The 16,318-nt window shown below is 33.2% G+C and overlaps 2 protein-coding genes across 3 annotated transcripts; one reads left to right on the top strand and one right to left on the bottom strand.

The window, feature by feature from the left end:
* Nucleotides 1-346: 346 nt before the first annotated feature.
* On the bottom strand, nt 347-787 carry LOC132630496 (protein MAIN-LIKE 2-like). The gene has a single exon (XM_060346068.1). The coding sequence runs from the start codon at nt 785-787 to the stop codon at nt 347-349; it is 441 nt and encodes a 146-aa protein (XP_060202051.1).
* A 3,886-nt stretch (nt 788-4,673) lies between these two features.
* Nucleotides 4,674-6,502, top strand: LOC132633806 (uncharacterized). Of its 2 annotated transcripts, XM_060350258.1 has the most exons (3): nt 4,674-4,803; nt 5,269-5,421; nt 5,887-6,502. In XM_060350258.1, exons 1-3 carry the CDS (start codon nt 4,734-4,736, stop codon nt 6,318-6,320), a joined length of 657 nt encoding a protein of 218 aa, XP_060206241.1. In that variant the 5' UTR covers nt 4,674-4,733; the 3' UTR covers nt 6,321-6,502. The 2 variants fall into 2 exon arrangements, with proteins under 2 accessions (XP_060206241.1, XP_060206240.1); XM_060350257.1 differs by having other exon boundaries at nt 5,269-6,502.
* The last annotated feature ends 9,816 nt before the right edge of the window (nt 6,503-16,318 follow it).

The following is a 16,318-nucleotide window of genomic DNA, read 5'->3' as shown; positions in this document are numbered from 1 at the left end:
TCTAAAATATTATTTAAAAGATAGCAGAGAAGTTGACTATTTAAACGTGTATCAAGCAATACTTTTAAATTGTTAGCGTGAAAACTCAAGAAAATATGGTTAGCTGACATTTAGAATTATACACAAATATTAATAATCCAGATTGCATTATATATAGTGGTACATTTAGTGTTTATAATAAAGCTCAACTTTCGATTCCTAATTCAAAATTTGGGTAATGGTGGTTATAAGAATGCTGTTTGATCTCTTATTTCTACTGAAGTAGAGCAATATATTATTGAAATTCACGTACCTGTAACAAAGCAATAAATCCACAAACATCACGACTATTAGCCATCGAAGCACGTCATAAACAATTGTACAAGTATGATAATGCTGCTGCTCCCCAAGCTTTCCCGCCTATTGCATCAAGGTCTATTATGTCAAGCAAAAAGTGTAAACTAAGCTTTAAACCACTATTATCAGGGAATATAGTGCCACTAATCAACCAAAGCAGGTACAACCTGACCCTCTTTTGTACCTCAGCCTCATCAGTGTGTTCATCAATAATATCATTCTTGGCAATCAAGGTTTGCAAATGATTAGATAATTGTGTTATTACCAACAAGCTATTACCTATAATTGCTTCTTCTCCGGGCAACCAACCAGTAAGGTCGTACATCAATCCCTGCCACGTTGATTTAGTTATATTTTTAACATTTATCTGGACCAATGGGTGGCCATCCATGGGAATGCCATATAACACCTTGACATCCTGCAGTGTGATGGCACATTCGCCAGTCCGCATATGAAATGTATGCGTCTCTGGACGCTATCTCTCAATAAATACAGTGATGATTCCTTCATCATACTGCACATTACCTACTGCTAAAACTCCCCCAAATCCACACCTCTCAAAGTAATTAAGGATGCGATTATGTAAAGGGTATTGCCTCACGTGATTCCAGAATTCATGATTCGCACGACGTATAGTTAAACACGCGTTCTGTCCAGTCAATTTTCCATCCCACACAGCCTGGGATCGATGCTGTTGCTGGAGTATTAATAAATCATAATTTTCTGGACTTGGATGTACAGTGACTTTGGGGCGATTCATATCTATAACATTGCAACACCAAGCCACTGCTGTTAGAATAATGGACAACACATTACACAATTGTTTACTATATATTCAATAGGAAAGTCAACAAAGGTCAAACTATAAGATATATTATCACGTGAGAAAAGAAAAAAAATTAATAAGAGTACAACTGTCAAAAAATAATTGCAGTTCCCTATGTGGTCAACGAAATGTAATTAAACTTTTGGTTAAGCTCATAATTAATTGCCATAATAATATTCATCTTACCTATAACTACTTCTTTTCTATTTAAAACAAAGCATATGACTGGAAAGGGGATGCAAGGACAGTTAATTTTTTTTTTATCGGATCGGAATAGTATTTCGTCAGTTATCCAATGAAATACCCATTTTGGTATTAAAAAAAAAGGAACATGTTATTTTTGTCTATTAGCTTCAAAAACAACTCCAACTTCCTCACAGTTTCTTGATCTTATACTTTTAATTTGAAAAATTAAAAATTCTTCATGCTTATCAACAGAAAATAATCTCCAACGACTAGTCACAATTTGAACATAGAAAATGACCCAACAAATGATACAAATATCTTTATGTTATATTTAACAATCTTACTTTCCTCACAATTTCTTCATCTTTTTTTTAACTGTTGTTCTATGAAAATGACTAACTAAAAGAACATTTTATAATATAAATTTATACCTTTTTAATTAGTAGCTTCAACGATCTTTTTAGTATTTTAATTGTAGTTCGTTGACCAATAAACTCTACTAACATTTTTTAAAAGCTTTTTTTTTAATTGAAGCAACGACTGAAATTACCAACTATTGATTAATTAAACTTGTAACTTTTGTTTTCTTTATTATAGTCTACTACACTAAGTATAAGATATAAATAAATCAAAAAAATAAATGTGAACTAATTTATAATGGCCAAATCAAAAAATATATGTAAAAACTTATAAAATTAATAAATTACCTCAATTTGAAGAAGATTATGGAGCAAAACTTGGGGAATCCTTGTGATAGGATTAGTAGAAAAAGAAGAAAAGAATGAAGAACGGAAGAAGAGAAAGAATGCAGGTAGAGGAAGAACGGAAAATGGAGAATGGAGAAGGAAAAATGGAGAATGGAGAATGGAGAGGATAAGGTAAAATAATCTAGGGTAAAAGTGGAGAGCAGAAAAATGTATATGAACGAAATGCATTTTTTTTTTTTTTATAATTTCCTATTTCGTTGGAATATAAACGAAATGCAAAAAAATAATAATATATTTTCCTATTTCGTTTTTATATAAATGAAATACAAAAAAATAATAATATATTTTCCTATTTCGTTTTTATATAAACGAAATATTTTTTTTTTCATATTTCGTTTTTTTATTCACGAAATACCAAAAAAACAAAAAAACAAAAAAAAACTATTTCGTTCATTAATTCACGAAATAAAAAAAAAAAACCTATTTCGTTCATTAATTCACGAAATGCAAAATAAAAATAAAAAATAATTTGTTACATTTCGCTACAAGTGTAGCGAAATGCAACTTATTAGTTCGGCACCGGAACAGTGTTGTGTGGGTATTTCATTGGTTATCCAACGAAATATCCATTTTGATATAAAAAAAAAACGTATCTTATTTTGGGCTAATGGCTGCAAAAATAAGCCATTTTGGCTCCGGACTCAATGGAGAAGCTTAGCAATTCATAAGTGTCAAATAAAACAACCCAAACCCAGCTTCCACGTTTTCCCTTTTTTTGAAATAATAGGAGTACATCATTATTATTCATGAATTTGGTCATGAACAGTTACTACTTCCCATTTTATAGAAGCATTTATTGCATTATTTTGATTCATGAATCTGGCTACTCCTTATGTATTACTACTTGAGCATTTTGTATTCAATGGGTTTTGACAAACAAGTAAATGGAAGCAGATGTAGAGGTCCATAAAGTGCGCAGAGACAAACTAAGCAATTCCAATAAGAGCTTTCCACTTTTCCACCTTCATCCAAGACCAAACCAATCGACAGACACTTGTGGTCGTCCACTTCTTTTACTTGAGCATCATAAGTGAATATACAGACTATAATAGTATGCCTAAAATTTAAACTAGAATTTCAGTGAATATACAAACTATAATAGTATGCCTAAAACTATTTTTTCTAAAAACTACTTTCTATACTTAAAAATATTTTTTCGAAACTATTTTGGGTAGACTTACGTAGGGCCCTACTTGGGTTAAGAGCCTTCGGATATTAGCCTAAGTGTTCTAGTCTGAAACCCAAAAACGCCCAATTTTGGGCAAAACTATACCACTCTCGTTTCTTGAAATGTGATATATTTTGTATGAATGACTAAATCTTTGTTGTAGAAATATAAACCAAAACAATTTTTTCTTTTTCACTATAAACAAATTATATCTACAAAGGCATACTATTAGAACCCGTAGGTCAACTGTATTTTACAGATCTTTAATACCGGGGTGCCTAACACCTTCTCCGGGGGATCACCAGAACCCTTACCCATACTTTGGTTAGATTAGGATTCTTTTAAAATTAACCGTTTTGAATGAATCATTTTCGAACTGGTTTTCCTAATTTCCTAAAAATTAGGTGGCGACTCTAAAATAAAGTCCATTTAGAGCACCATTACGTAGAGGTATATTTTTCCTTTTTCCCGGTACGATTGACAACCGTACTTCCCTGGGACACTTTCCTTTTTAAATGAAGCAAGTGCAAATATGAATCGGAAAAAATATCGACCCACTACAGACTCCTTGTGCTTTTTTGACACAGTTTTGGACTCCAAATCTTCCATCAAATTCTTCTTTTTGTATCTCTTTCCCACTAAATCCACCAAAGAGACATCATTCTTAGTTTTTCCACCCTTTGCTTTCTTGGCTGTCTGGGCTGGCTTCGTTAATGTAACAATAGGAAGAGTCTCATAAGGATGACATCTCATGCCGGTAACTATGGAAAACTCCTTCGTGCCAAAGCAAACCGACATGCCACCGAAATCCAAACCTCATCCTTTCTAGTACAAATAATCCTACGTTTCAAAAGCCCATACACCATGGTCATTTGAAACCGCGCACCGGTTTCTTCAGGCAAATCTAAATAAAACCCAAAGCATCTAGCCCTAAAGAAATCCTCCAACCCCTGTTTTTGAAGTATGCCCCTAAAATTGTCGTAGCCCCTGTCCATGCTTGATTTGACCATAATATCACCGGTCAAATCATTATTTTCATTCAACGGCACCCTTACGCCGTACTTGTCAATACTGAAACTCTCGACGACCTCGTCAATGGAAGGTCTATTGCGATCTATGCCATTACTAAAAGACTAAAAAATATTAGCATCCACATTATGTTTCTCCTTTTTTCTTATTTCAGCTGAGGTCGTCGGCAAGTGATTTGTATTTTCTTCTTCATCTTTTTCATTATCCTTTTTGTTATGAATAGATAATGTGGATGCCATGGCCCACTTGGGTACTGTAGAAAACACACTACTTCAAGTATTGTGTACTGTAGCAATAACACTACTCCAAGAATCGAGGCATTATATATAGCCTTAAAGTTGATATGTAAAATCATCCGAAAATAGTAGAAACAAAGAAATAGTACTACTGCTCATTTTAGTACACAATTATATTTTACAACATGTCATCAGCACGAGGCTCTATAAATTGTGTTTTCCCTTTGGAACAATTTGAACGCCATTTCTCGCGAGGTATGTCTCGATGATCCAGTGTTAAGATTATTAGGCCTAATTGTCAATTCTCACTGCACATTAATATACTCTGCCAAATAAATATTGATTTTATTATCTGTGTTTTTGAAAATTGTTCTTCCATCATAATATAAAACTTGAACTATATGCTTCATCATCATCATCATTATGATTATTATTATTATTATTATTTTTATTTTTTTTATTTTTTTTATTTTATTATTATTATTATTATTATTATTATTATTATTATTATTATTATTATTATTATTATTATTATTATTATTACCTGATTCCACAGTTGGTTATTTTAGTATACATAGTATAATAATTACTTTACAAACATAACTATTTGTCTTAACAAGAAAGAATATAGTACACGATTATGTACTACCTATAACTGTAGAAGTTTTTTTTTTGACAATACTTCTTTTTATGTCTAACTTTGGATATTTTCTTTGATAGTTTTCACTATGTCAAATTTATCAAAGCTTGAATTTGTGGCACTTGATATCACCGGAAACAATTATTTATCATGGGTCCTTGATGCTGAAATTCACCTTGAGACTAAAGGTCTTGGGGATACTATTAAACAGGGAAATAAATCATCAAGTCAAGGTAAAGTCAATGCTATGATTTTCCTTCGTCATCATCTTGATGAAGGATTGAAAATTGAATATTTAACTGTGAAAGATCCACTTGAATTGTGGAATAATTTGAAGGATAGATATGAATACCTAAAGCTGACGGTATTACCGAAAGCTCGATATGGCTGGATGCATCTCCGGCTTCAAGATTTTAAAACTGTAACTGATTATAATTCTGCTATCCATCAAGTTAGTTACGTATTAAAATTGTGTGGAGAAACTATCACTGATGAACACTTATTGGAGAAAACTTTTACCACTTTTCATGCTTCAAATGTGTTGCTACAGCAACAATACTATGAAAAGGGGTTCAAAAAGTATGCTGATTTAATTTCATGCCTACTTGTGGCTAAGCAGAATAATACTCTATTAATGAAAAATCATGAGTCCCCTCCCATTGGTTCTGCTCCATTCCCTGAAGTGAATGCAGTAACAGGTTATGATAAGCCTGAAAGAAGGCAAAACAATTACCGTGGTCGTGACCATGGTCGTGGAAGTGGACGTGGACGTGAAAGGGGACGTCATAATTATCGTCAGCATGGTAAGAATAAACAAGAGACCAATAAGGGTTCTCAAAATAATCCTTCAACAGGTAAAGTTAATATGTGCCACCGATGTGGTATGAAAGGTCATTGGGCACGTATTTGTCGTACACCCGATCATTTTGTCAAGCTTTATCAGGGCTCTCTCAAAGGGAGAGAAAATAATGTGGAGGCACACTTGACCTTTCATAATAATGATGATGAAGCAGCTCCCTCAAACAAGCATGATGATATTAAGGAAAATCTTGCTTATAAAGATGATGATTTTAAAAGCCTCTCAAATATTACTCATTTAGAAGCTGGAGACTTCTATGATGATATTGACTGAAGAACTGATCATCTCACTGGGGAATAGTACTACGAGAAAAATTGTTGTTTACTTTTATGTTTATCACTAGTTTGTTTTTCTTAAGTGTATTTCCTAAAATATCATGTCTTACTAGTTTCTATATTTCTAGTGCAGTTTTCTAAAGTTGTTTGTTCTCACATTTATTATAATGTATCTTTTATTTTTATGAAGAATATGGAAATTCCCCAGTCAACAGTTGGACCCAAGATCAATTACGATGATATATGTCTTATAGATAGTGTTACAACACACACTATTTTAAGAGATAAGAAATACTTCTCTTATTTGGTGATGAAAGAAGCCAATATTAATACAATATCTGGAAGCACAAGATTAATTGAAGGCTCCGAAAAAGCCAATTTATTATTATCCGGAGGAACAAATTTGGCAATTAATGAAGCATTATATTGTAGTAAGTCTCAAAGAAACCTACTGAGTTTCAAAGACATTCGCCAAAATGGCTATCATATTGAGACTACAAATACTAAAAAGATTGAATATCTTTATATTACTACAATAATGTTGGGTAAGAAATATGTGCTCGAAAAATTACCCGCTCTTTCTTCTGGCTTATACTACACAATTATTAGAATGGTTGAAACACATGTCATAGTAAACCAGAAGTTTACTAATTCAAATGATTTTATTATTTGGCATGACCGGTTGGGCCATTCCGATTCTAATATGATGCGCAAAATAATTGAGAATTCATACGGGCACTCTTTGAAGAATCAAAAGATTCTTCAATTCAAGGAATTCTCTTGTGCTGCATGTTCTCAAGGCAAATTAATTACTAGACCATCAACAATTAAAGTTGGGGTTGAATCCCTTGCATTTCTGGAACGTATACAGGGTGATATATGTGGGCCCATTCACCTACCATGTGGACCATTTAAATATTATATGGTTTTAATAGATGCATCTACAAGATGGTCATATGTGTGTTTGTTATCAACTCGCAATTTGGCATTTTCCAGATTACTTGCTCAAATAATAAGATTAAGAGCACAATTTCCAGATTATGTAATTAAGACAATTCGCCTCGATAATGCTAGTGAGTTTACATCCCAAGCTTTTAATGATTATTGTATATCAACTGGGATAACAGTTGAGCATCCGGTTGCTCATGTTCATACTGAAAATGGGAATCATTAATCAAACGCCTCCCGTTAATTGCTAGACCAATGCTTATGAGAACAAAACTTCCCATCTCGGTATGGGGTCATGCTGTTTTGCATGCAGCAACTCTTGTGCGGATTCAGCCCACAAGTTATCATAAAGTCTCCCCATTACAATTGGCTTTTGGTCAGGAGCTGAATATTTCCCATCTCAGAATATTTAGATGTGCGGTATATGTTCCAATAGCTCGACCACAACGCACAAAGATGGGTCCCCAAAGAAGATTGGGGATATATGTTGGGTATGAATCTCCTTCTATTATAAAATATTTGGAACCTATGACTGGAGATTTATTTACGGCAAGATTTTCTGATTGCCATTTTGATGAATCAATATACCCAGCATTAGGGGGAGAAAATAAGCAGCTGAAAAAGGAGATAGATTGGAATGCAACATCATTATCTCATTTAGATCCTCGTACAAATCAATATGAACTTGAAGTTCAAAAGATAATCTATTTGCAAAATATTGCAAATCAACTGGCAGATGCATTCACTGACCTATCAAGGATTACTAAATCTCATATTCTAGCTGCTAATGCTCCAATTCGAGTTGATGTCCTGGTAGGACAATCAATTAAGGCAAATGAGTCTAAACCACATTTAAAGCGTGGTAGACCGATCGGTTCCAAAGATAAAAATCCTCGAAAAAGAAAAGAAGCAAATAATCAAAATGATAATAATATGGAGGCGGTTTCTCAAGAAGAGCAACGAGACATAACAATTGATAAAACCTCGGAAGAGGTTCAGGTACCTGAAAATAATGAAAATGAAGAGATCTCAATAAGTTGTGTCTCCTCAGGAAAAATATGGAACCGAAATGATATAATTGTCGACAATGTTTTTGCCTATAATGTTGCTGTTGAAATAATGCAACAAAGTGAGGATCTTGAACCAAAATCTGTCGAGGAATGTAGACAGAGAAATGATTGGCCAAAATGGAAAGATGCAATTCAAGTTGAACTAGCTTCGCTTGAAAAACGCGAAGTTTTCGGACCTATAGTTTGAACACCTGAAGGTGTAAAGCCAGTGGGGTACAAATGTGTTTTTGTGCGAAAACGAAATGAGAAAAATGAAGTCGTAAGATATAAAGCACGACTTGTGGCACAAGGGTTTTCGCAAAGACCTGATATTGATTATAAGGAGACATATTCTCCTATGGTGGATGCAATCACCTTCAGATATCTTATAAATCTGGCAGTTCATGAAAAACTTGATATGCATTTGATGGATGTTGTAACAACCTATTTATATGGCTCACTGGACAATGATATTTTCATGAAAATCCCTGAAGGATTCAAAATGCCTGAAGCATATAAAGATTCCCGGGAAAATTATTCAATAAAGCTTCAGAAATCTTTATACGGATTAAAACAATCAGGGCGCATGTGGTATAATTGCCTTAGCGAATACCTATTGAAAGAAGGGTATAAAAATGACCCAATTTGTCCTTGTGTCGGTTTGGATCAGAATTTATCATAATAGTTGTATATGTTGACGACTTGAATATTATTGGAACTCCTAAAGAGCTTTCAAAGGCAGTAGAATGTTTGAAAAGGGAATTTGAAATGAAAGACCTGGGAAAAATGAAATTCTGTCTTGGTCTACAAATTGAGCATTTTCAAATGGAATATTTGTCCATCAATCAACATATACTGAAAATATTTTAAAGAGATTTTACATGGATAAAGAATATCCATTGAGTACCCCAATGGTTGTGAGATCACTTGATATTAATAAAGATCCATTTCGACCTTATGAAAATGATGAAGAACTTGTTGGTGCTGAAGTACCATATCTCAGTGCAATTGGGGCATTAATGTATCTTGCCAATAATTCTCGGCCAGATATAGCTTTCTCTGTAAGCTTATTAGCAAGATTTAGTTCTTCCCCAACAAGAAGACACTGGAATGGTATTAAGCATATATTCAGATACCTCAGAGGGACCATTGATATGGGACTGTTTTATTCAAATGAATCCAATTCACAACTAATTGGTTATGCAGATGCAGGATATTTGTCCGATCCACATAAAGGTCGATCCCAGACAGGTTATTTATTTACATGTGGAGGTACATCTATATCATGGCGTTCAACAAAATAAACTATGGTTGTTACATCTTCAAATCATGCAGAGATAATAGCCATTCATGAAGCAAGTCGAGAATGCGTTTGGCTGAGATCAATAACTCAACATATTTAGGAAACATGTGGCCTTCCTTTGGAGAGGAATATTCCAACAACATTATACGAAGATAATGCTGCATACATAGCTCAACTAAGAGGAGGTTACATTAAAGGAGACAAAACAAAACATATTTCACCAAAATTCTTTTTTACTTATGATCTTCAAAAGAAGGGTGAAATAGATGTTCAACAAGTTCGCTCAAGTGATAACTTAGCAAATATGTTCACTAAGGCATTGTCAACCTCAACATTTGAGAAGCTAATATACAAGATTGGAATGCGTCATCTTCGAGATATTAAGTGATATTTCCAACAGGGGGAGTAGATACGCGATGCATTATTTTTCCCTTAACCAAGGTTTTTTCCCACTGGGTTTTCCTGGTAACGTTTTTAATGAGGCAACAAGTAAGGTGTATTACAAACAACTATGTATAGTACTTTTCTTTCACTAGAATTTTTAGTTTACATGGACATACAAGGGGGAGTGTTATGAATAGATAATGTGGATGCCATGGCCCACTTGGGTACTGTAGAAAACACACTACTTCAAGTATTGTGTACTGTAGCAATAACACTACTCCAAGAATTGAGGCATTATATATAACCTCAAAGTTCATATGTAAAATCATCCAAAAATAGTAGAAAGAAAGAAATAGTACTACTGCTCATTTCTCTCACTCTTTGTGCTTTTATTGCTTTTAAATTTTAGTACACAATTATATTTTACAACACTTTTCAGTTTCTTCATTTTTTTCGTCTCCTTCAGGTACTTCATTTCCATCATCAGTTTCTTCATTTCTTGTTCCTCTTCACTTTCTTCATTTTTATCTCCTGCTTCTTGGCCATCTTCAAACTATTCATCATGCCTAACTCTTGAGGTTTCCTCTCTTTCTGAGGGTTGTTTGTCAGTTTGACTATCTCTTTCCTCTACATTTGCTGATTCAGAAATAACATTTGCTAAAACAGCAAGTTCCTCTAATGATTTTTGCACCCCAGCTTTTTTACTATCTTTATGACCCTTAGTTGATTTCTCTCCTTTTTCTTTTGCTTGGAGACATTTTATCTACACACAGGAGATAAACAAAAAATAGTTTTAATTGATTAGTGCAACATTCAAAGTAAACAGGGAAAAAGAATTGTAGCAGTTGATCAAACAAAATATAACAAGTAACCGGATTTTCCAACAACTGAAGAATCTGTTGCAACAAATGATGAAGATGTTGCAACATGTGGATAAGTTGTTACAGAAATTGAATCAGTTGTTGCAGCAGATGCTTCAGCTGTTGGAAAATATAAAACAGTTGCAACACCTCAACATCAACCTTAGCAACTGTTTTGATTTTTTACAACAACTTGTGAATATGTTGCAACAACTGCTTCAGTTGCTGCAAAAATCTCAGCAACTGTTTTGACTTTATCCAACAACTAAGGAATCTGTTGCCCCCAAGTTCATCAGCTGTTGGATAAAATCCGAACTTTTCCTAAACCATACCATACCAGGACAACAACACCAACAACAGCAAAAACATCTATTTCACTACAAATACACAGCCATCACAAGTTAAACAAAATACACAATATTTTTAAGCATGCAACCTCAGCAGATATTTGCAACCGTCAAACAAGTGCTGAAGTTGCTGCAGCAGCTTACTCAGCTATTGAAAAAAATCAACAAAATTGCAAGCCCTTTTTTCGAAACTCTAAAGAGAATAAGAACAAAAACAGCACCAAAAACCATAATTTCACAACCACATACTGTAACAACCCGATATTTTTCGAGTGCATTTTAGAGTTATTTCCTTAATTATAACTTGCAAATTTTTACGAGTTACATACCGAAGGGGGTATTATTTACATACGTATAATATGTAGGTATACATATATTTATTTGAATATTACTTGTAAGATATGTTGTATGAGAGGTAGATTAATTTAAGTGTTGATGGACCAATTCGTAGTATTTATATAAAGGTTGGGTAAGCAAGAAATATTGGATAAGTTATGAATTTTGAGAAAGTGGGCTAGGCCCTCATTTGGTTGCTGCACGTTGTTATAACCAAAAGGAGCAGAACTTGGTGTTGGAAGTTTTATAACTTTCAAAATTGAAGTTTGCCGAACGGTTTCCGTCGGAGGTAGAGGTGTGACTACCCTTAAATGCTCTCTATTAATATCATTGGTTAGAGAGATTAATATCATTGGTTAGAGAGATGTAAACACCTAATTTTTGACCGAATATAAGTTTTACACCCTATTTAGTTTTTAAATATTTCTTTTAGGTCTAGATTAGACATCTTGATTTTTATGTCAATTTTAGTTAGTTTTATTTTAAAAATTGAGAACTTTAAAAATAGAGTCACATTTTAAAATAAATCTTGTTTTCATTTTTATTTAAGAGAAAAGAAATTTGAATATATATATATATATATATATATATATATATATATAAATATTTTTTCCTTCTAATTTGGGTTTAATAAATAAGCTAGTGATTTTACTATTCCTTGACTATGAATTAGCTATTTAATTTTTGCTATATTTCATTGGTCTATAAATGATTAGCTAATTTCATATTTTGTATACTTTTATTTTTGTTAAAAAAGAAAAGAGGGAAAAATTATTTAAAAAAAAAAAAAAAAGGCAAGTAAAACTTCCCAACTCACCACTCCCTCACGTCCCATTTTTTTTTTTTAAAACACATGCACACACGACACACAACACACGCACACACGATACACAGCACACACACACGACATAACACACAACACATAGATAAAAGGGGAAAAGAACAACAAAAACAGTAGAAAAGAAAAAGGGAACAGAAAGAGGAGGAGAAAGAAAGAAAACGTGAGAAACAAAAGAAAAAAGAAAGAAAGAGAGTAGAAAAAAAAAAAAACATACACATCGGAGAAGCAGTAAAAACAGTAAGCAAAGAGAGCAAAAAATACCGAGAGATAAAGAATACCAGTATTTGAAAAGGTTTTTTTTTGTTTGAAAATTAAGTTGGAGTTCGAGGTTTCCGTTTCGCGGTTTCGAGTTCGCGGACTTGAAGTTAGTCGTTATTAACTGAGAAATCGGGAGAATATTGTATCTTCATATTATTATTTTTCAGCGAGATATTTACGCAAAGGTAACACCCGAATCTTTCTAGTAGTTATTTGGTGTTTTTTTTTTCAATATATAATACATGAAGAAGATCCGTTTTGGCTCCGTTTAAAATCCGTTGATGCTTTTGTTGAAGATCGTGCATGCCTATTGAAGTTTTGGTGATATTATGAACACGATGGATTAGTTTTAGTGGTCTTTCTTCTTTCTTTCTATTTCTAACTTTGTTTAAGTTATTTCGATTTTCTGCCTCCTTCCTTGAGAACTTGATTGTTGTAAAATCTGTTATGGTCTTTACTCTGGTCTCATAGATTTTTATATGTTAGTTTGCATATAACCATGTAACAAAGCTTTGAATATTTAAGAAAATGTGTTTGAAAGTTGGCATGCAAATTCCATGATTTTATTTAGTTTCTTTTCTAAAAATGGGGGTAAGTATTTTCTTTAGCTTTGGGGCGTTCAGTGCGTTTTTTAGTTGCAAAAGATTTTGATCATCATTCTAAATGGATTTTAAATGTTGGCTTCCTTGTTTAAAGTTTCATGTGCTAAGATAATATGAAAACTAGAATATCATGACATGAATACTTATATTATCATTTTTTTGTTGTTTAATTTAGTTCACATTTAGGCTCACATTTAACATTGAAAGAAATGGTTAAACCAGTAAAATTTGTAAGTTGTTAGACTCAAGTTTGGTCGAGTTCTTTTGCAGGATGAACGAAATGGATATCGCTTTTTAATTATCGTTTCTGTTTATTAAGCCCGAAGGATAAATGAACTCATCATATGTGTATACTTTAGCAACCGTCCACTGTTAGCAAGAATAAAATGGAATAGCAGTATCGTACGCTAATATTGGCATAATTAGCTTTAAAGGTAATTAAAATCAAGAGATAGAGGTGAACCCAAAATTTGTATGGTATCCTAACTAGAAGTTTAAATCTATTTTGTTTGACTGCCCATATAATCTCAATTTATTTCCATCCTTTCAATTAATCTGCCAATGGGATAATACTTAGTATATTTTTAGCCTAAAGAATTTTCATTTAGTTAAATTTTCTTTGGTTATGAATTTTGAATCTGGATATTTGGTTTGAATGTTTTTTTTATGGGGAATCATTATTTCTATGCAATCAAAGTTAACAATGTTTATTTTGTCACACCCCATTTTAACCGGGTTGATTTAGGGAGTATGACGTATTGGTGATTCCTGTTTATTTGTTTCAAGGAGTCGCCACCTAATTAATTTAATGGTGAATTAGGACACCTAAATATTAACTAAGGTAAAGTTAAAACTAAACCTCCGTTAATGGTCTGCTAACCAGTGTGATTCTAGGTAAGGGCTCTATATTATCCTAAAGGGAAGGTGTTAGGCATCCTTTAGAATCCGTTAACTACGGTTATCCGGCCAAACTTAGGTTAATTAATTAAGATGAAAATTCATATAAAAAAAGGGACTTTGGATGTCATTTTAAATAAAACTCATAAATATAACTAAGGCTTTAAATCAAATGCAATTTGACAATAAAACTTATAAAAAGATGGTTTGCATAAAAGAGGATTTTAGATGCTATTTAAACAAGGCTTAAAATGTTGCTAAGACTTTATATGAAATATAATAAATGCATTTTAAGATAAAACTTGTAGGAAATATAACAATTTTTGCCTGTAAATAATAGCTTTCAAGAAAGAGATTTAGCAATTTTGAACTTTCTGTGAATGTAGCAATGTAGAAAATCTAAGCTTATAAATAGAATTGAATTTGCTTATTAATTATGCTTAGTTAAAAAATATGCATGATTGATTCAAACTTGAAGAGTTATCTATAAAATATAGTTGAATTTATACTTGCATATTAGTGACGTTTTTGAAACATCTATAATGAAAACATGATTCCCTTTACTTAAAATATATAGTCATGCCATTTTGCAAATTAATTATCCCAAATAAAATGAAGCATGAAAAGAATAGTATTAACTTATGAAATTAATTGTTAGTATTCCTTAAACTAACTACCCATCACTAAAACTAACCTCCTAATTTATTAGGATTTATCTAAACTAAGAAAACAAAACAAACAAAGAGTTAGTTGCATAATACAAATTAAATGCATAAATAAATAAAGGGGGAAATAATTCAGATGGATTCAGCCCATTTTTTTGTAAGAAAGGGGCTGCTGCAGTCGGACATGGGCTCAGCCCATTTTGAGGGATGACTGATCTGCTACTGTTGGGCCGGCCCAGCAGTGTTCTTTTTTTTTAATTTATGATTCTGGGCTGCTGTTGCTGTTCCTGTGTATCGGGCTTTGGCCCAGAATATTGATTTCTATTTTTTTGCTGTAGACAGGGATGGACCGAGAGAGAAGGCTGCTTCGTTGGGCCTTGGCCCAACATCGGCGAATACGGAAGACAAGTCCCTCGGACTCGCGTATGAGGTTCATGCACAAAAGATATGAGAGAAAAAGATTAGTATACGATGAATGAGGCTTAAACATGTAAAAATGTGAATTCAAACAATTTGATGGATTATGTATGTACTATATATATTAAGTATATCTTGTATATACGTGACTCAGCCACCATATACTTATTATAATATAACGGAGCAATGACCGAATATAACTGAATCGAGTTGTATAACCTTTCATTGGGTATTAGACTTATATAGAGTTCGATCATATGCAGTGACTAATATATGCGCAGTATTCAGAATATATCGGATAGGCCTAAGAGGTATACACTGATATATGATCTCGGTATACATTTGATATATACTAAGATTCATATACTACATATATACCTTGAAGTATATCATACCACCAACAGAAAACCAATGTTACAAATCAATTCTTTCCATAGATATGCATGTGACGACAATTAAGTTCGAGAAAGGGATGTCACAGATTCGAGCTTTCGAAGATTTAGGCATGAATGGGTGAGCAAAACCAATTTAGAGGGGGAGGGGGGCGGAAACAAGTGATAGCAGCAGCTATAAGCAAACAAAGGGAGAGGTGCGCAGTTTCTGAAGACAAACACAGGCAAAAATCATCAGCTACGGTCACAGACCCAAACGAATCAACAGAGGTCAAATGAGTACAACAGGATGATAGCTAATTTTCAACATCTCAAGACTGGTCAGAGGCAGACATGTTCAATTATTCTGGCATGATAATAGGACCAACATCAAGTTCTAGATAGATTCAAAATGATATTGGAAGTGCGCAGGTAAATTCAAGACTTACACTTGCTGTAAATCAAAGGAAAGAGCAAAGGACAGGCAATCAATTACATTTTGAAAGACAGGCCTTAAGTAGTCCATGTAACCAGATCTGTTAAAAACTACTCTTTCTTTTAAGGTTCAGCAGACTAAACAACAAAGCCGTAGTGGTGAACCTACCAAAGCAGCGACAGTTTAGACTGAAACTTAAAGAGATTTGGAATTATTTACTACGATTCTTAGAAGCATGCGAGCAACAGCTAACTGGAACAGAGAGGATACCCAGATGTCTTA

The sequence above is a fragment of the Lycium barbarum genome, chromosome 3 (assembly GCF_019175385.1).
Source record: "Lycium barbarum isolate Lr01 chromosome 3, ASM1917538v2, whole genome shotgun sequence".
Lineage (NCBI taxonomy): Eukaryota > Viridiplantae > Streptophyta > Magnoliopsida > Solanales > Solanaceae > Lycium > Lycium barbarum.
Note: the sequence above shows the minus strand (reverse complement) of the source record. Positions and strands in the feature narration are given on the sequence as shown.